Source organism: Rhincodon typus, chromosome 11 (genome assembly GCF_021869965.1).
Source record: "Rhincodon typus isolate 14 chromosome 11, sRhiTyp1.1, whole genome shotgun sequence".
NCBI classification, from domain to species: domain Eukaryota; kingdom Metazoa; phylum Chordata; class Chondrichthyes; order Orectolobiformes; family Rhincodontidae; genus Rhincodon; species Rhincodon typus.
Genome location: NC_063342.1, coordinates 66,731,192 through 66,743,246, shown reverse-complemented (window position 1 = coordinate 66,743,246; position 12,055 = coordinate 66,731,192). Strand labels below are relative to the sequence as shown.

The 12,055-nt window shown below is 40.9% G+C and overlaps 1 protein-coding gene across 6 annotated transcripts in view; it reads right to left on the bottom strand.

Annotated features, from left to right (window-relative positions):
• Nucleotides 1–10,478, bottom strand: part of LOC109911494 (integrator complex subunit 6) — an 83,205-nt gene extending 72,727 nt beyond the window's left edge. For all 6 annotated transcript variants that reach the window (XR_007263218.1, XR_007263216.1, XR_007263217.1 and 3 more), the window contains exons 1-3: nucleotides 9,851–10,478; nucleotides 9,464–9,541; nucleotides 6,981–7,130 (exon numbers count right to left, since the gene is read on the bottom strand). Coding sequence is in view for 3 of the 6 variants with exons in the window: in XM_020510812.2 (XP_020366401.1) it covers nucleotides 6,981–7,130; nucleotides 9,464–9,541; nucleotides 9,851–9,961 (339 nt within the window). In the remaining 3 variants the exon portion in view is untranslated. The remainder of the gene's footprint in view (nucleotides 1–6,980; nucleotides 7,131–9,463; nucleotides 9,542–9,850) is intronic.
• Between the last annotated feature and the right edge of the window lie 1,577 nt (nucleotides 10,479–12,055).

Below are 12,055 nucleotides of genomic sequence, written 5' to 3'. Positions count from 1 at the left end.
GACAGGTTGAGCAAGTGGGCAAGAAATTGACAAATAGAGTTCAATGTAAAATGTAAGGTCATGCACTTTGGTATAAAGAATCAAAAGAAAGGGTATTTAAATAATAGCCTGAGTCCAAAAAAATGTAGTGCAAGGAGAATGTTCTTATTCAAGTAACGCTTAGTATGCTCACGTAGAAAGCAAGTAAGGCAGCAAATGGAATTCTGGCCTCTATTGCTAGGGGTTGGAGTTTAGAAATACAGAAGTCTTGAGACAAATGTACAGGTGTTGGTGAGGCTGCACCTGCAGTACGGTCTACAGTATTCATTCTTGTATTGAAGGGATACATTGGCATTGAAGTCAGTTCTAGGGATTCACTAGACAGATTCGTTGACCAAGGGGTCAACTTACAAGAATAGTTGACCAGACTAGGCTTTATTCATTAGTTTAGAAGAATGTTACGTTACCTAATTGAAAAATACAAGATTAGAGGGGGCTTAGCAAGGTAGATGTTGAGAAATTGTTCCCACTACTGAGAGAATCTCAAACTGGTGGATGTTACAGAATATAGGGAATACTCATTTAAAACTGAGATGCGAAGCAATTTTTTTTCTCCTCAAGGATAGTGAATGTTGGAATTCTCTATCTCAGAGTTGTGGAGGCTATATCAAAGTATTAGAGGTAGGTAGGTAGATTTTTGAAATAATAGGGGGTTGACAGCTATTCCGAGTTATCATAAGAAGAGTCGAAGCCTGGAATAGTTCAGCCATGGTCTTATTGAGTGGTGGGGCAGGCTTCGGAGGCTGAATGGCCTTCTCATTTCTTTTCTCAAACATGGCAATCACAGCATTTGGACATTTAAACTGTAAGAAATATATTTTGATTCTAACATTCTCATTGTCAGAGATATTACACTGTGCAGCGAATTATGTATGATAGAACACCAGCACTGCAAAACATCACTATCATATCACGTCATGACAGAGTTCAAATTACTGCTGGAGCATTCTATTAACAGAGGCCGCCTGAATTCAAGGTGAAGATTTCAGTGCTTTTGCCAGGCAGAGTGTGAAGCTATAAATACGTTTTGTCCAACAACGGTATGATTCAATTGAAAAGTGGGATTCAAAAATTCATTTGGAAGTCTTAGATTTAAACCAGTTAGGTCAACCATAACACTTCCGGACAAGTTATGAAATTCTGGTTTATGTAAATTGTGGGCTATTACTTGCATTATGTACAGCAATATATACTGGAGAAATGTCAGATTAGTAAAATACTTTGAAGAATCCATAAAGCAGTGAAAAGTGACATGCATAACTAAAAATTGATTTTACATTAATGACATATATGCAGGTCGTTCTGCTATAACCAGTGTTTTCATTAAAACGAATTGGTTGTAACGTGATTCATGAATAGTGGACACTGTTTGGATAACGCAAACTTTCTGTTGTACAAGTATAGAGATTTCCCTACAGCGCAAGGTCACGCAATAATGCGACTACCACATTATAGGAGAACGACTTGTATAAGACAAAATAATTTGCTGTCTTAGTGCATTGGCAAACCCAGGGATACATTTAGAATTACTGGAGAAGAATCTATACGTTGTAAATTAGTATTCCTTCTTTCCTGCACAATGTTTAATAATGTCCTTAACATTCAATGATAAAACTTTTGTGAAAATACTAGGATTATATAAAATGTAGACATCAGCTCTATGAGCTGAAGTGAAAGATTGAAATTTTAAAATATCCTTTGCATTCATTCAAATGAGCCGGAGATTTTACAACTACCAGAGATTATGAAAAATGTGCTTCACCAGTTTAAAGTCAATTTTCAATCAATTTAGCACACAGGGGAAACTGAACGTAGATACTCATGGAGAACTTAAAGATGCAGCAAGAAATATTTTTCACACCATGAGGCACACTGAGGCCACATTATGAACTCAGGCTTGCAAGGGCAAACTAAGTATGCCCTATTTGCTCAAAAAAACGTACCTCTCAAAAAAAAAACTCACCTAATAGCCATTATCCACCTGCAGCAAAGTGCTGCAGACTACATGACATCTCAGTTCAACCTGATTAACAAGAAAATGTATTTTTAACAGAAATTTCTCTCAGTTGTCATTTTATACCCATCACTTCATATTTTAAAAAAAAACAGTATGTTTTCCTAATGAGGGAAAACAACAAGGCTTCCCTGCCTTCAAGATTCCAAGAGCTAAGAATTTAAACAATGTTGTTAAGCAATGAGTTATTTATCATTTATGGCACTGGGCGCATGTTTTGATTACTGACACCCGAGCACAATGATTAGAGTTAAAATTAGGTTCCTTATCACAATACAGTAACCAAGTCAAGGCTGGGACAATTTGTAATAGTGCCATTTGAATGAACCTCTTTACTGATTGTTTTAACTCCAATAGTAATTAACATTTTTTCAAAATGTAGCATTGGGTCAAATAATTTCCACACTGGGAAAGGAGAGAAGGGGTAAAGGAAAATGGAGTTAAAGATCAAAAGTTGCTTGTGCAGAAGGCTGGATTGCCTGCCTCAATGTCAGATCTGAGCTTTTCCAAACATTGATTAAAAGACAATGACATATTTCTAACTAGTTAAATTCATTGTTTTAAATTGCTGAGGGAGGAAGAGAACAAAGATCTTCATCTTCACTTCCCTTCTGGAAGAGCAGCCTACTAAAAGGAACACATCAAAACTGCTACCTTTTCAGTTCTCAGCTTTAACAGGGGGCATCAGCAGTTTCATACCTTATCCTAGCCAGACCCAGAGGCATTTCACACTGGTGGATAAAAACAGAGGCCCAGCTGAACAATTGCCTCCCTTGTACTTAAGCAAAACATTGTGCCCAATCAACCCAAAACCAGTATCAGAGACCAAGGTCAAACCTGGAAAACTCATCAACTTAGCACCCATGACACTTACAGCAGCACAGGGTGGGGGAAGGGGTGGAAGGTGAAGCTTACACTTTTGCAGTCCTTCTTAAGGACATTTTACAAGCAACAGGCAATAAATTCACCAAGATAATTACTGATGTTTGAGCAGGAGTAGTCCATTCCAATGTTGTGGGGGGTGGGAATCCAAGTCCAAACTACCACTCCAATGGACTCCAAACAATCACTACAGTTTCCTGAGCAGAGATCAGTTAAACCAAGGATCCAAATCTGGATCTTTATTTGCACTGCTACTTTGGATATATTTGATAAACCAATCAAATCAACCACGACTCTAAAATAAATTGCCTCTTTAAGCTTCCCAACTCAAAGGAGTGGCTGAACAAAATTAAATACAACAGTTTCTGTAATCTATGACTATTTTCTCCTCAAACCCTACTGGAACAGAAATTATTCAAATGGATTGAACATTTAGTTACTAGATATTAAATGTTATAGTGCTTTAATGTTATCAATGGGCTGAAAAGCATGAACAGTTGAACACATTTTTAAAAGTGAACGTGTCTAGAATCCCAGTGACAATTCAATCATTTGAGAGTTTGGACTCTTAGGTGAACCTATGCCTTGAAAGAAAAAGAGTCCATATTTAATTCCCTATTCAGTTAGTTTCATTAACAAGAAACTAAATAGTTTATCATTCTATTCCAGTGCAAACTAAAAGCTTGTGCATTTTCACGTGGCACGTTGTTGACAAGTATAATCACATTACCTTTACTCACCATTACTAAAGAAGCATCTCATTTACAGGCACATAATTCCTACATCTTCAAAAGGTAACAAGGGAGCAAAGTACACCACTCATGGCACCAATGCATGAGTATTTTGCACCTTCCCATGCGTAACCATTTTATTAAACCTGATGAAGGGTCTAGGCCCGAAACGTCAGCCTTCCTGCTCCTATGATGCTGCTTGGCCTGCTGTGTTCATCCAGCTCTACACCTTGTTATCTCAAAAAATAAACTTGGTTTTTTTACTAGCTAACTGAACTAGAGACAGCTATGGACACCAAATTACTCAAGATTATTTTTAAGTGTCACCAGAAATCTCTACCAATGCAAGGGCAAGGATGAGTTGAAAATGAACGTGATGCCTCATCCTTCAGAAAACCAGTTAAACTCATGTCTATGAGCTGGAATTTAGAATGCTTACTTAGACAAAGAAATGGAGGACATTCAGACAACGTATAGGACAAATGCAACAGGAAAAAGAGAGAAGAGAAGAAAACCAAACCCGCTTTGCAGCATTTTAAAGTTACTCAGATCCAAATATGGCTCAATTCACTACAGGATATGTGAAAGGAAGTCAGTGACATAAAAATAAACTCACTTAAGCAGTACTGATAAAACAAAATAAAACCTATTTCAAGTTTGCAAGCAATTTTTGCCCATTTTGCCTTCCAGACTTTCCTGGAGGTTTAACAAAATATCACTGATACAAGCATTGCTTCAATTTAATATCATGATGCTAATAATGCAGGCAAAGCAGCATGTTATGAAGCAGGCGACATGCAAAACTCATCTTAGTCCAGGCTTTTAGGGTCAGTGGGTGGCTTAAAAGTAAACAGAAAATAAACTTGTGCTCTATTAAAAAGCCCTTTCAAGCTCATCATTTATCATGGGGCCAACTCAAGACTTAAGAGAACCACAAGGTCGAAAATTTCACAACTCAGTAGTGCCAAGACAGGAATAACTTATTTTAACCCAAATGAAAGAGAATATTTTATTCCATTTTTTCCACACACACTTATGGAGTATTAAAAACCTGTAAGTTTGTCCCATCACTTTTGGAAATTGATGGGTCTCACTCAGTGCTGTGATGTTAACTATGTTGCACAGGCACTTAACTATGAATTCACTCCTATCCAAAATGCTATTGTCTACCAACACTCATATCAATGCTTTCTAAGGTTATTCATAATTAAGGATAGACTACTTTAAACTTTTGCCTTCCATTCTTGTTTTTAAAGGAGTGTTTAAACAAAGTCAAAGCATGATGAGAAACAAGATAAATCTGTTATGTCACTTGTACCAGAGACTTATAGATCTGTACTGAACTGGACCTTGTGAATAAGAGAACTGTGTACTTCTTAAGATTATATCTTTCCCGAGAGTGCAGGATAACTAAGCCAATGTAACCTGAAAAAGTTAGCATCTTTCAAGCTGCAATGAAAAGTAGTAAGTGGTGATCAAGCATTATCGGTATTTTTGATTTGGGCATAGAAATATACATGAGGTATCTCCTTCAGCCTGATCACTAACCCAAATCAATTGTAGTGATTGACACAAGGAAACCTTATAAAAACTGAAGGTACAAATATCTGGATATGTAAACACACACAAACTAATCTTACCAACTGCTGAAGTTCCACTTAAATCACATTGAGAACAATGCATGAATGGAAGACATTGGTTTCAGTACTAATCTCAAAATATTTGTGCTCTTAGTTATAATTGTCCATCATTGCCATCAAATGCAGATCAGCAGAGGACTACAAGTTCAACAATAACAACTGTTCTACTAAACTAATGCACTGACTGACCACAGTAATGCTTGAAAGATCGAAGAAAACTGAAGGAAAGAAACCCCATACGAGCAAGTAGCAGGTCTAAATAAGGATTAGGACCAGAACAGGCTTGGTGGGCCGAATGGCTTGTTCCTGTGTTGTATGGTATTGTGTTATAGTCACCACATATCCTTTTTCAGAGCCTTACTTTGGAGACTGGAAATTTAAGAAATAGGGATAACATGCATGTGCGCAAGTAAAAGTTGAAGAACATAGTATAACAAGATAACCATGAAACCTAACACAGAAGTAATATTCTGCCCACCCAAGTGTTAATCTGCTAAAGAAGTGACTTTAGAAAGAATTATGACATTAACATATTTCAGAATGTGAATTCAAAATTTCAACTCAAGCTTCAATTTTCAGTCAGGTCTAGGAGAATCATCTAGATTTCAGGAAAACAATTGCAAGCAGAATTTTCACGTCTCCATGCAACTTGGAAAATGTTTTACTTTACAGCTTTTTAAAAGACTTAGCATCAGGGTACCGTTCTGCTACTGTTTACTGCCTTCAGTAATATTACCAAGCACCCATGACTAATGCAATGCTTCAACTGCAACTATCAACAGTCTACTTAACTGCTGCAATGGGAGCCAGATCACCAAGTGCTTGCATCATCACATGCTTGCTGAACTCACACTCATCTGATGCTGTTGCATGCTAATATCAATGGGAAGACTGACGCCAAACTTGGAAACACTGACGATAACTGTACAACCTACAGCCCAGCACATATCAGAAACTGAATGAAGGATTGTACTGATCGCTGGTAGCCTCGCTGGAAAAAACTTGCTGACGTGCCAGGAGCTATAAAGGATGAGCTAGAATAATCAAAATAATTGGTCAAAGAATCACAGGGGAATTGAGAAAAGATTTTTGACTCAGTTTGGCGGGTGTCTGGAAATCATTGTCTGAAATCTGGTAAAAGTAGAAAACCTCATTGCTTTTAAAAAGTATGCGAATATATAATTGGAGTGCTGTAATTTACTAGGCCACAGATGGGAACTCAAAAGTGGGATGAGGCCAAATAGATTTTGTTTTGGTCAATATGGGCATGATCGAATGAACTGCGTCCTTTTGTGTTATAAATGCCCATGATTCAATGACTAATGGTCCACTGCTCCTCTTATGAAAAGTCGCATCGCTCATCCCAGTGGATGTTTGATTCACAATTCTTGGCCACCTCTCCTGTTTGTATCGTACAAAGAAATTAGCCTGCAATGCAAGCACCCATTTAGTGGCCCAAGTGGTCTTTCGTAAATTGAAGCATATATGGTCCAAACTGCTGAGCTATGTAACTATGATTTGATTTGATTCTCAACTCCATCCACATGGTTTCCTGTGCTGACAACTGTCAAATAGGTAGGTGATTATTGGTAGTTTTTATTGCTCCTATATGTGTGGAGGATTTACTTTTTTCTGTGTTGAATGATTAGAAATCTTAGCTTGTGTTAGACATACCTGCCCATAGTTGTCTATTCCAGTAACTAATCTATTTAAATTTAATAAATCAAAGGATGTCCTTAAAGACTGGCCAAGAGTTGATAGTCCTACAGCTTGAAGATTTTTCAATTCGTTCATGAATGTTGCATGGTTTTCCTTCCAGCCAGCCTGAAAAATAAAACATTTCAGTGATGCTTTCTCTGTTCAGAACATTTCCAAGTCTTTCATCACAAACTTGTAGGAAATCAGTTTTCGCAGGACACTGTAGCAAGACATCATACATATTAAAACAGGCATTTGGAAGATTAGTACCTTTACAACATAAATAAGAGTCTCAAGTTTTATAATAGACTGTAATTTTGAACTTGCTTTCCTTGTTCCTTCCAGTCTCCTTCCCCTTGCCCAAACACAGACTCTTCACTCATGATACTGTATTTTAGACATTAAGTTTAGGTATGAGATTACGAAACATAGTCTATATCATAGAGCATAGAACATAGAACAGTACAGCACAGTATCAGGCCTTTTGGCCCACGATGTTGTGCCAAACTTTTACCCTAATCCTAAGGTCTATCTAACCTCCACCGCTACCTTATACTATCATCCATATGCCTATCTAGTAGCCGCTTAAATGGCCCTAATGAGGCCGACTCCACTACCCTCTCCGGCAATGCATTCCACGCCCCGACCACTCTCCGAGTAAAGAACCTACCTCTGACGACTCCCCTATATCTACCTCCACTCCACTTTAAAACTGTGCCCCCTCGTAATAGCTACCTTCACCCTAGAAAAAAGTCTCTGGCTGTCCAGTCTATCTATACTTCTGATCATTTTGTACACGTCTATCAAGTCACCTCTCATCCTTCGTCATTCTAAAGAAAAAAGCCCTAGCTCTCTCAACCTTTCCTCGTAAGACCTTCCTCCCCATTCCAGGCAACATCCTGGTAAATCTCCTCTGCACCTTTTCCAACGCTTCCACATCTTTCCAATAATGAGGCAACCAGAACTGGACACAATACTCCAGATGTGGCCGAACCAGGGTTTTGTATAGCTGGAACATAGGGGAACTCAATCCCTCTACTAATGAAAGCTAACACACCATACGCGTTCTTAACAACTCTATCCACCTGGGTGGCAGCTTTCAGGAGACTGTGAACATGAACCCCAAAATCCCTCTGCTCCTCCACACTGCCAAGAATCAAGTTTGTCCTTCCAAAATGAATCACCTCACACTTTCAGGGTTAAACTCCATTTGCCACTTTTCAGCCCAGCTCTGCATCCTATCAATGTCCCTTTGTAACCTAGTAATAGCTTTTATTTTATAAACATTACGAGTACTTGGCTTACCGTTCACCCAGCTTTCCTCTATTCTAATGGCCTTGGCAGGAAGTTCCATACAAAGCTTTTGCCACTTTTTCAAGCTGACCATGATGATAAACCAAATGCCTCACAGATGTGGTATTTTTCACCTCTCCCTCTTCTCATTCTAAAGTAAATCTTTCACCAGCACACCTCCTTTCCCCAAATAATGAAGTGTCAAAGTAACATGATCAAGATGCAAACTCTGGAGTACAAATCAATTTAAGGTGCATTGTCTCTTCCACAGCACGTTAGTCATTCAAAATGCTATACTGTCTGCATCTTTAAGCTTTGCCACTTATCTAGAAACAGGTTAACTACACACAAAGTGACTGGCAGGGAACAGAAGCTGGCCATCAAATCTTCAGCTGTCAAAGCCCTAAGATCTGGGAATACATACAATGCACCCCCATCCCTCCATTTAACACCCCACCAGATCTCTTTAGTCTATCAGTAGCCACCCGGTCTCGCTTTAAAAACCTGCCCCCTAAATGACAGCACTGTGCAGCTTAGCATGATAGATTTAATACTCCATGCAACTCAAACATATACATCTACGCTCACTTCTGCCTTATGTAAAAACTGAAATGAATCATTTCCGAAATAAGTGTTCCACTTAGGACTAATCCTTCCTCGAGAAAATCTGGCTACACATCTTAAAACTGCCATTTCCCCTTTACGAAACAAGTCTGGGCATTTGCCTCTGTTGTCCCTCTTTAAGAAGCAAGACGAGTCTGCACACTCTTGTGAAAATGAGTCACCAAGGAGATCTATAACCACCCCTTAGCTTTACTACAAAGTCGATTCAAACATTTCAAACTCTCCAACTGAGAATCCACATCGTTTGAACCCCTAGCCCCTTTCTTCTTTATGCTAAATAAGGTGGTGTGTGTGTGTGTGTGTGTGTGTGTGTGGGCGCCTGGGGCAAAAGGTGGGGGGGTGGGTAACCATCTCTGCACCTCCCCAAGCCATCCGAAGCAGGAGGAACACGTCGGCCATGTTTAGTTAGGGTGCCTGAGTGAAGAGAGAGAGAGAGAGAGAGAGAGGGAAAACCTCTCTTCTCAAATACCCGGACGATTTTTTTTAAGATTAAAAAAAAACACAAATGCCCAGAGTGAATGAACACGGGGTTTTTATTTTACCTTGATACCGTGCGGTGGGTCATCGAAGGTCACCAGCATGTACCTGTCTCCCCGGCTGGCAGGGTCCCGGGCCCGCAGCTGTTCACAGGAGGAGGAGGAGGAGAGGGCAGGGGAAGGAGGGGGTGAGAGTAAGATGGAGGCAGAGGAAGGGAAAAGGGGGGGGTGAGGAAGGGAGAGGGGGGTGAGGAAAGGAAGAGGAGGGGGTAAGAAAGAAAAAGAGAAACACCAGTTAGGATCTCATTCGGCGTCAGTGCGGGGGCCTGAGGCCTAGTTTCCCCCCCTCCCCATTAACCCCGCCATCATTTCCCACCCAACAACAACCCCCCCACCCACCCCCAACGATCCTCCTAACGCTCTCAAAAACTCCTTGTCTTCCTGTTTTTTTACCTTCATGAAGGTCTCAACCGCGCCTTTGGCTATGTCCAGGTAGGTGGTGCCCAGATGGGTGCGCTGGCTCATAGAAGCGGACGTGTCTATGAGGAAAAGTAAGATGGGCATGGTGCTGGTGGTGTCAGGGGTTGTGGTGGTGGGTTAAGAGGAGTTGAGTGAGACACACCGGCTGAGGTTAAGTGTATTACAGTCAAACTCGAGAACTCCCCCCACCCCGGACTAGGAGACGGCTTTGGGATTGCGGTGGGGGTGGGGGGGTTTCGGGGGGTGGAAGGTGGGGGTTATTGGCTGTCCGAATCGGGTGCCTGTACTCGGACTCTGCACTCAAGTGGGTGCCTGTACTCCAACTTTCTGTAGAGGGGAGACGGTTTATTATTTCTCCCCGCCTCACTTGGAGGAAAGGGGGGGTGGGGGGGTTTGGATGGTTGGTGGTGGTGGTGGTGGTGGAAGGAAGCTGTGAGGATCTCTAGCCCCCTTGTGTTTGTCTTTTTTTTCCTTCTCCTCTCTCCCCCTCCCTTTTTTTTGTATTTTTTTTTCCCTTCCCTCCCTGTCCACCCCGGAGCTGTCCGGGCCGATGCCGTGCCTCTGCCAAGCAGACGGACAGCTCCCCGCTCCAACGCTCTGCCTGTCCCTCGCTTAAATGCCGCTCCGCACAACTTTCCTTCTCCTTATAACTCCCTTCCCCCCCCCGACTCCGCCAACACACACGTTGCGGTGCGTCATGTGACGCGTTCGCTCCACCCCCTTTACCTGATCCGATTGGTCGGCGACTTCGTACCTCATCTGCATATAGAACACGCCCCCCCTCCCGCCAGTCCCCGGGCCTCTTGCTGCGCACGCTCGCGCCGGGTGACCGACACGTCATTCGTTCCGTCTGCGCATGTGCGGCTTTTTTTAAAAAAGGCAAACACCGATTCCAAACCTGCGCATGCGTGAAGGCAAACACCGATTCCAAACCTGCGCATGCGTGCTGGGTGCAGGGCCGTTCATTCCGCCCTGCACCCTCACTGAATTATCTGGTACCATCACCATCGCCAGTAGCTGCTGCAGGAGTGGTCCACAATCTCCTTCGGGCGGCACAAAATCCAAAACAATCAGGGCAGAGGAGGGCAAATCTCAGACAAATGCAGCAAATAACCCAGGATCAGTGGGAGAGAAAACGAGAGTCCATGTGTCATAGAATGAGCATTTATATTGGGACACCCAATTCCATGAATATTGGATGCCCCAAAGAATTTTCCAACTATTTAAGTCATTTTTGAACCGTAATAATATAAGAAATGTAGATCAGTGCAAGATTACATAAACAGCAATATGATGATGACCAATGTTTTTAGTATTGGCTGCACGATAAATATTATCAGGACACCAAAGATAATGGTCCCTTTGAAACAGAGTCAATTAAGCACTGAAGTGCTCCATCTGCTTTCAGACTCAAAACTGAGTCAGACAATTTCAACTCAAAACTTTTGCCTCCTTTTTTTGGGGATGGCAATGATTCAGTGATTCCGATATGCACCCCCCTTTGATTCACGTGTTTCTTTGCTTGCTGATTATCATTTCTTTTTGCTTTACCCCAGCATCCCTTCAGTCATTTAATTTCTCCTGCCCTTCTTGAGATTATTCCTCGTGTTTCTCCCCAACCCACGCCCGACACTGATCTTTATTTCTATATCTGTACATCTTTCAGTTTTCATATTCTGACCTGTTTCTTCACTCATGCTTAAAAATCCACTGAGTATATCCAGAATTTTGTACTTTTACTTCATCTCTGCCAAAAGCGTTTATTTAGATTTTTCATTTAATTTTGATGATTGGATATCTTTTGTTGCTTAGATTGACCATGATGATCTGCAAGCCAGAGTTTGTGCATTGTTCTTAAATTGGGATGAACCCAAATCTGAAAGCCGACAGCCGCTAGAGTGCTGATATATTCAGCAAACACTGAATGAATGGGAGAGTTCAGGTTGAAATGTATTGATTGATGCATTACACCAGTGACAAAGATGCCATTGTGTTCAATTCAAGCTTCTTTTATGTAACATATAGCAGATAAAAATAATGTCCCTGTGTAAACCCCCTAGATATTGGAAATAGCTTGTCTCTTTCTACCCTGTCTTAATCATTTTATGATTTTAAATACATATATCATCTCATTATTTTTGATGAAAATACAAATCTGTGATTCTTTCCTCAAATATA